General features: G+C 32.6%; 1 protein-coding gene across 3 annotated transcripts; it reads left to right on the top strand.

Annotated features, from left to right (window-relative positions):
* Window positions 1–1,271: 1,271 nt before the first annotated feature.
* On the top strand, window positions 1,272–5,912 carry LOC21399921. Of its 3 annotated transcripts, XM_024172627.1 has the most exons (12): window positions 1,272–1,421; window positions 1,541–1,606; window positions 2,108–2,295; window positions 2,454–2,584; window positions 2,986–3,094; window positions 3,234–3,273; window positions 3,395–3,484; window positions 3,600–3,699; window positions 3,822–3,961; window positions 4,094–4,196; window positions 4,285–5,030; window positions 5,258–5,912. In XM_024172627.1, exons 3-12 carry the CDS (start codon window positions 2,157–2,159, stop codon window positions 5,532–5,534), a joined length of 1,875 nt encoding a protein of 624 aa, XP_024028395.1. In that variant the 5' UTR covers window positions 1,272–1,421; window positions 1,541–1,606; window positions 2,108–2,156; the 3' UTR covers window positions 5,535–5,912. The 3 variants fall into 3 exon arrangements, with proteins under 3 accessions (XP_024028395.1, XP_024028396.1, XP_010106967.1); XM_024172628.1 differs by lacking the exon at window positions 1,541–1,606; XM_010108665.2 differs by having other exon boundaries at window positions 1,272–1,606.
* The last annotated feature ends 3,009 nt before the right edge of the window (window positions 5,913–8,921 follow it).

Below are 8,921 nucleotides of genomic sequence, written 5' to 3'. Positions count from 1 at the left end.
TCCATTGTTGCCCAGATGGACCGTCTAATATCATTCTCTAAGCTTAATACCAACGCATACGTCTCCCAATTCCTTGCGTGACAGCCAGTGTTAATGGACACGTGTCTTGTAGCTTTCACACAAATGTAGTTGCCACAGGATGCCGTTTTACTTGTTTTTAACTTGCTTATTAAATTTAAAAGTTTTTCATGCTTTTGTCGCGTAAATTTTAACTAATTCTCAAGTTATCCCTTCAATTTTTAATTTTAGTGAATTGGTCTTTAAATTTAATATGATGTCACAGACTACTGATAAATCAATAAAAGCTCGTTTATTTTATATATTTAAATTCAAATCATTAATTCTGTTACATCTTATAAAAAATTTAAATTTAAAACATCAAAATTAAAAATTATGATTTGAATATACATTCTAAACAATATTTCCCCTCAATCAATAAGAATATTAATGAAAAAACTCTTGATTGGATCATCAGTCGAAACTAATACGTGATTGGCATGTGAATAGGAGTATTTTGATAATTCTATTATGTTTAAAGTGAAATCGACTTTAAAAGTTGATAATTTCTTAACTTTTTGAAGGATTTAAAAATTCTTATTGGTAAGACAAATAAACTAAAAAACCATAAAGAACATATGAATAATAATCTCTTTTCATTTCTGTAAAACAACTATTATTTTTACTTGTAATACTTGGGTTTTTTCATCATTATTTCGTAAATTAAGATAAACGAATATCACATTTTGAAAATGGAAAGATACATTGTTGTAAAAATTATAATTGACAGGGAATTTTTATAATTACTTCGTTCAAAATAATGTTAATAATTATTTTGTTCGGAATAATTTTAAGGACACTAATTCAAATATCAACCTTTATATACTAATTGATGTAATATATGAATTGTCATTTTTTTTATTCATGAGTGTTGAAAATATTATCATGTTAATTAATAATAATAAATTACATTTATTTATCAATTAATACATACAAATTAAGATTTGAATTGATATCCGAGAATACTCCTCCATTCGTTTTGTATTGTTGCTAGTTGCTACTCTAGTGCTTAATAAATGCTACTCTAGTGCTTAATAAATAGACGTTACCAACCAATTTATAAGGTTAGCGGTTGGCAACTACTTTGACATGGGAATGGCCACTTTGGGTCCCACCTTAACCCGGTCTCCACGCGCGTTAAGAGCTCGTACAAATCAAAATTCAAAAGTACTCTTGTTTTACTTTTATAGATTTCTTTAACAAAAACACGAACATAAACACAAATAAAAGTCCATTGCGTGGATTTTCATAATATATACAAATATTTAATTTTGTGGATTCTTTGGCAACTCGTTAAACCCAAGGAGAGAGGCAAAATCGCAATTCCATGTTCTATAATCCGTCTGGGCGGGTGTAGAAATCAGGTGCGCTTGTCTCGCTTTAATGGGTGAGGGATTGTATTCATGATTATGATTTGTATTTTGGGATCTACAAATTTTGGGTTTGTGAGGATTTTGCATATCTGATTCTGGGTTCTGCTCAGAGTTCATTAAAGAGGCCAAGCTTGGTTTTTCTGCAGCTGAGAAGTTTGATGCTTATAACTATCTGGGTATTTTTTATATTTTGTGTTTGGTATTCTTTTGGATTAGTTTTTCTCTAATTCTATGGGTACTCTGCTGATGTTGTTGTTGGTTTTTTGCTTTTAGTGTCTGTGGACTTGTTTAGTCAGAAGTTGAAGATATTATTTCCAATTTTTGATATTGGTATTTATGTTTTGATCATTATATTGGGTGATTTGAGAATTTTGTATTGCGTGCTGCTTAATTTTGGAATCTGTCATTCCTTTGCTTTCTGTTGGAATTTGGAATTTTTCTTTTTTTCTGTTTTGGTGAAGTTTTAAAGCTTCTATTGTGTTGTATAGATGGGAAAATAATCAAATATGTCCCAAGTTGAATGTTAAAAGTGTTTAGTCTGTTTATTTATCAAAAAGTACACTTTTTTTAGGCAAGGATATTAGTGGTTTTTTTAAAGCCTTTTTCTAAGTGGCTTAATGACAATATTCTAACTCCTTTTTTTTTTTTTTGTTTATCATTGTTATTTGGATCTTCAGGAGATAATATCTGAGTTTATTGAGGATACCTGGTTTAGGAGATGCAAGAATGGGCACAAAACAGAAGATCAATCAGTATAGGGAGAGGCTAGATAGAACACTGGCCTCACCTAAGCTAACAAATTTAGAGTCTTTGAAGGCCCTTGTCAAGAGACAAATACTACAATCCTCAGGACAAGAAATCCAAGGTTGTTATTTCCGCCTAAATGTCCTATAATGCATACATATATATATATATATATGTTATATATGTTATATATGTTAGCATACTGTATATGCTTATATTATTAGTGTAAACTGCTGATAATGAAACTTTATGTGTGATCTTGATCCTTGGGTTCTGTAGGATGTAGTGAGACGGTAATAGAAAAGAGGACTGCTGAAGTCTCAAATTTTCTTGATATGTTAAGGAGTGCTTCTATGAATGGCAGTGAGGAATCAAAATCTCTTGAAACCGCATCGCAACAGGAATGGAAAGTATGCTATCTTTTTTTGCATATTGTTACTAATTTTCTGGGTTTGGTGGTCAATCCTCTTATAATCTAGATCAAATCCACTTTTTCCCCCCTTTGAACCTGTACATCTTTATTCTATGCCCATGAATCTTGACATAACTTTTGCTGATGAATCATTAGATCATAAAGAATTTAACTGGTAGTTTCTTATGCCTTTGGTTGGGCCAGGATTTTCTTGTTCAAAGATGTAAGAACTCGGATTTGTATGCAGACAAAACTCAAAATTTTGTTTTCTTGCACGTTTTGGACTATTTTGAAGCCTGCTCTTGACACTTTCTAGGCAGAAAGTTTCATCCTTTTCCTTTCTTCGAGTGTGAGACAAATTAGATTGTGACAATAGTAAATTTCTTCCTCTTTTGACAGTTAAAGCAGGACAATGAAGAGTTTCGTGTAATGTATCGGGAAGGGCCTCAGGGCACTCCTTTTCATACATTGCTTGTTGAAGGCTATGTGGACGGACCTTTAGACGTCTGTAAGATAAAACCGAAACAATTAAAACAATTTGATCTTCATCTTACTAGCATGAGCTTTGATTCTCTGAGAGCGCTACAAGTAAACAAAACATCATCGCCGAATCACAACTTTCAGATAACTTTCGCATCTTATTGCAGGCTTATGCATCTCGTGGGAGTCGGCCCTCTACAAGAAATGGTGAGTCATCATGTCCATTGTGTATGTGGTTTTATTCCATTTTATATTATCTTTATTATATTTACTATGGACTGAAGGGAAAAACCTGAATTAAACAAAACTTATCCTCCTAATTTCCCAGGTGGCCTCAGTCGACGATCCCAACTTTCAAAATTCTCTCTTGCAATTGTTTGCAGAAGGTTCGGATTGGGGAACAAATATCTTTAGTGAGGTTTGTCTAGATTACAACAGTAGAGTCTAGAGAATTGGCTTAATCTTTTCTGGTACTTGTTTGAACATATTTCATTTTTCACACGTTGATTTTTGTTTATATTTTTGGAAGAAAGGGTGAAGGTTTCATGGCCACTGTCAACTAGAGAAGCTATTATTCACTATTTTTTGTTCGAGTACTTGGAAGATGATCTGGTTGTTGTCCTCCTAAACACGGTACTAACTCGAAACATTTCATTACTTATTTCATTTAATTTTTTGTTTTTTTTTGTTTTTTTTTTTTTTGTTTTCTAACTATAGATTGGATTGCAAACTAAATGAATTGCAATTAATCTCAGGTCTCAGACACGGGAAATATTAACATCAGTACTCATGGTTTCACTAATGAGGCAATTCCCGAAGCAAAGGATGTGGTTAGGATTGATGTAGTGGGAGGCTTTGCTTTACAAAAAGTTACCCCAGAAAGAAGTTATTTTCGGTACGTTGTCATTATTTCAATTATGTTTTGTTTTTTTCCTCTTATGAATTAGAACACGGAGTATCGAATGTTAATATGACGCCATAGAGAAAACAAAATTCAAAAAGCTCTGAACAACTTTGAATTTCATAGGACAATAGCTAATATGGATATAAAGCTGGATTTTGTCCCACCATCGCTTATAAATTTTATCGCAAGGCAGCTCATTGGCAATGGTTTCAGGCTTTATCAAAAGGTATATGCTTCTTACACAAGATATGTAAATCATATATCTCAAAACATGCACGAACACGTTTGCACATTAATACCTTAGAAAATTGCAGGCAGTGTCTTCTACGTTTACAAGCGATGAAGATTTCAGCAAAGCCTTGAGGGACTCGCTATACACTCGGATACATGAAGCTCTTTACTCCACTAATCAATCAATTGGGGTTCTAGAAGAAAAGGAACTCAATAGTGAGTCATCGCATCTCCCTATAGAATATGAAACCATAAATAATTTGGATGAATTGGAAAAAGAACACAAAAAAGACCTGGAAGAGAAAGAACTCAAGAGTGACCTGTCCAACCTCTCTGACGAACAAAAGGCCGCAAATAATTCAGACGACTTGGAAGTGACGGATCAAAAAGTTAATTGCGATTACCATGCAGTTGAATATCCGCTAAAGGACGTGCGAGTTGCAGGTACAACGGCTATTTGTGAGATTGAGGAGCTCAAGAGAGAAGAAAGCAAGCATTTCAAAGAGCAAATTTTAATCGAGAAAGTAATGGAAAGATCCCCCGTTGGTGGTAAGAGAAATATCAGTTCAGAAGTGGAACAAGCTCTAGGAACATTGGAAAAGGTCATTTCTATGGTTAGAGAATATGGATTCAATACCCAAATGCAATCCTCTAATGAGTTTGGCGGTGAAAGGACTCCCAAGGTAAAAAATGCTGTTAAGGACTCGAAATCTTTAGAAGATGAAGGAGTTTGTTCAAGGCTCGAAGCTCATGTTGAGGTTGAAAAAGAAGTAGAGCAGACATCCTCGCAAGAGTCGGTTAAGAATAGCTCTTCCATTGAAAATGCCAGGTGATTATGTTAATAAAACTGTCATAATATTACTTAATCTACTAACCGCTGTTCTTTTTATACTTAATCTACCAAAAGGGTATTTTTTTTGTTTGTGTTTCTGTTTATAGTTGAATGGTTTCCCCGAAGTACCAGCAAAACCATATTCAAACTAAAATAAATAAGGTCAAGTGGATTATATGATTCTGAACCTTTATTTTTTCTTTTTCCTATTATTTTACAAGCAGGCAAGGAGGATCAAATTCCTTTTCCAAGGAAGCTAACCACAACAGAATAGCACCAGCAGCTTCCCCAGAGCAGGAATTCTCAGTTCCTTGTGACACTAATACCAATCAGGTTGATTCTTCTTCTGCCAAAGATGGGCCGACCCAGATATCGATTTCGAACCATATTACACGAAATACCAAGGATTCGAATGGCGTCCATGAAAACGGTCTTAATGGAGGAAAGAAGTTAAGCAAGCAGAAAAGCCAATGGCTTTGCTGCTTTGGCCCGATTTCTTAAAAGAGGTGAGATGGAAGTTAAACAGCGTAAAGCAGATTTTTGGAGTTATGGTATAAATGAAATGAGACCTCACAATCTAATACAATGATACAAAAGAAGTAATATCATATTCATGAAGAGTATAGCTTTTTATAATGTATGAAAATATGTATCTGTGCCAATAATTTATTATACATAATCATGCTTTTGGATATTTTCTACTTCTTCGTCTGGACGCTTCTTGTAATAAGCTATACATAAGATAAGTCAGTTTTCTATTCTCGTTAAGATATTCCACATTTTTCAGTGGAAAAGTTGTTCTTTGTGAACTCTCATGATAGGGTGCTTTGTAATAGTTGAGACTTGTGAAACTTAGAAGACTATTGGATTGGATGTGCCTCATTTTTTTGGAATTACAATTTTATTGCTTATTTTGTGTTTTAATTTCAATGTTGCCCCTTTATCCATTAACCAGAATCAGAAAAGGGAAAGACTTTTCTGTACAAGTTTAAATACTTAAACTACCCAAAACGAAATGTTCATGGGCAAATTATTTCGATCTTATATTGTGTCAGCTTTTTATCTAAGTTGGGTTTTTGAGGCACTTTTCTGCGCCTAAACTTTTTATGAATCGGAAAGTTGCTCCCTTAATTGCTTCCTTAACTGCAAAATTTTCTAAAATCATCCTAAACTTGATGAAGTGTTAAAAAGCGATATGACGTGTTGGGGTTCAACTTCATATACTTGCTAGTTGCTAAGGATGTTGTCATCTACTCGTTACTCACGTCTCGATTCTCATCAGTCACCCATCTGAGTACTCGATGGTCGCCTATTGGCCTACTCGCCACCTATTCTCGTTCAGTTGACTACTCGCTATAGTTGATTGTTATCAATCAAGACTACCAGCAAAGCCAACATGCACAAGTATTCATTCGTTGTCGATTGCTTGTCACCGATCGACATGTCAGGTTTATGAAGATATTTGCTACCCCTTATTCGCTACCCACTCACCGCCCAAGATGAATACAAGAGGAAAGCTACCCTCTCCGAATTTTACGGAACCGCTCTTACCATCACGGACGTGTCCATCATAACGGTTACAAAGAGGACATGGGTGATGAGCTCGTGGTAACCACCCACTAACTCATACCACTACTTTGTGGCTTTCTCGGAATAAAAAGAGGAGGTAATTGCCAATGCAATCACCCTATCCGACCTCTATAAATAAAGAAACAACACCCTTCATAAAGGACTTTTTAACGCCATTTTACATATGTTACTTCCCAGAAATTCCTTTAGAGATATTGTACTCAAAACAACTTCATAATAAGCCTCCGATTGAAGATAGTGAACAGCCCAACCGTGGATGTAGCTCATTTAACGGTGAACCACTATAATTTTGGTTTGGTTATTTATTTTCAGCACTGAATTCATTTCATGGTTATATGTCATGTCGTTTTCTATCTTAATCATATGTAGTTAATGATGTTAAAGATAATAACGGTGATTAATGGCCCTTAATTCGAATTACTGATTTTCTTAATTAATATATTCTATTTTTTGATTGACTGTAGATCGCTACGTCTACATGATGCATACTATTTTAATAATTTAAATGAAATGATCTTTTACATGTGAGGTGACGAGCTTTATCGTCATCTAAAATCTTAATTTATACTCTTTAAATGAGCTCACATGATATATCTAAGAGTGATTTAATTTAAATTTTAAAATTTTTAAGGTCCGATGACATTTGACACTTTATAAATTTTAAAAGGTAAATATCTTTTTCTTTTTTCTTTTTCACGCATCACGAGCCTGTTGCCGCCATTATTGATCACTATAATGCCATTATAAAGAACACCTAGGGCCTGCTTGATATGTACTAGATTGGTCCCTTGTTTGGCATTAAATTGCTTGCATAGACTCCCATCAAGGGATGAATTTGGCCTACTTTTTTTTTTTTTTTTTTGGTTAATAATTTGGCCTACTTGTTTGATGCGATAATTGATGGGCAACGTGAGGTTGAAGCAAAGAGTATGCCTCCATGGGAAAAACACCATGCCCTTATTTTGTAAACCACAATAAATAATGTGAACCACAATCATTTGCTACTTATATTTGAAAAGACGACAAACTTTTTCGTAGCACAAAAGATTTTTTACAGAGGACAAAAGAAAGAAAAAAATATTTATTTTCGAGACTAATAGCCTAAAGGAGAGGAGAACTAAGAGCAGAATAGTTTAAACGACAAATTATTTTTGGTAATTAAACGACACGTAAAATAACAACAGCCGTAAAAAGAAAATAGTTTAAACGACAACAGAATAGTTTCAAAAAAATATTTCTTTTTGAGACTAATAAGTGAATCATCATTTTTAAATTATTAATTTATTTTGAAACTTAATATCATACGCTGATAATCCATTTAGATCACTTGTCTAATTTTAAAGTTCAAATTATGTCTACACAATCACATTACACCATGATATTTAAAGTTCAATTTACCCTTCTATGTTTTAATATATGAGCTCATTCAATAACGCGACATAATGTAATTGATTCGACACTATTTGAAACATATATTGTAGTTAAATACTATTTAAAACACAACACAGAACAACTTTCAACATTCTAAATGTTAAAAAATGTTTTAAGCTGGCAATAAATGTAACCTTTCTAAAGTATATTGTGAGTTGTGACACTTTAGTTTTATTTATTCTCCTCACTCTTTTTTTAATGGACCTTCTTTGATAGGCCGGTATATTAATAGGGTTAATTTTTAATCGTTTGATCTGGTCAAATCACATCAAATTGAAAAAGTATGCAAAACAAACAGTTTCTGATACATATATGATGATTAAAAAGTAAAAAAAATTTCATATTGGTACCCTGTGTTATAGCATATTTGTCTTTTAGTACCATGTGTTTTTAGTAATTTTAAATTGGTACCTTAATGTTTTAAAAAATTATTTTTTAGTACCTTGAGGTCATTTTTTAAGATGTAAAATTATAAATTTACCCTTCTCATTACTTTACCAAAAACTATTAAATTTAGGAAAAATTCTGAAAAATTTATTTTTAATTTAAAGCATTATTTTATATTTTTAATTTTTAAATGTTTAAAAAAAATTTCAGAATTTTTCTAAATTTATTATTAGTTTTTTAGTTAATTAATGAAAATGGTAACTTTGATATTTTATATTCTAAAAAATGACCTTAAGGTATAAAATTTTTTTTTTCTAAAAAGTCGACATACTAATTTAAAATTATTAAAAATAAATGATACTAAAAGATAATTATACTATAACACATGATAGCAATACGAGACTTTCCTTAAAAAGTACTAAACTAGAACCATTGATAGTTATTTTTTTGATAGAAACTCTTTTTTTAGTGACCTTTGCT

Source organism: Morus notabilis, unplaced genomic scaffold, assembly GCF_000414095.1.
Source record: "Morus notabilis unplaced genomic scaffold, ASM41409v2 Scaffold758, whole genome shotgun sequence".
In the NCBI taxonomy this organism is placed as follows: domain Eukaryota; kingdom Viridiplantae; phylum Streptophyta; class Magnoliopsida; order Rosales; family Moraceae; genus Morus; species Morus notabilis.
The sequence above is the reverse complement of the archived record's forward strand: the minus strand, read 5'-3'. Positions and strand labels throughout refer to the sequence as shown.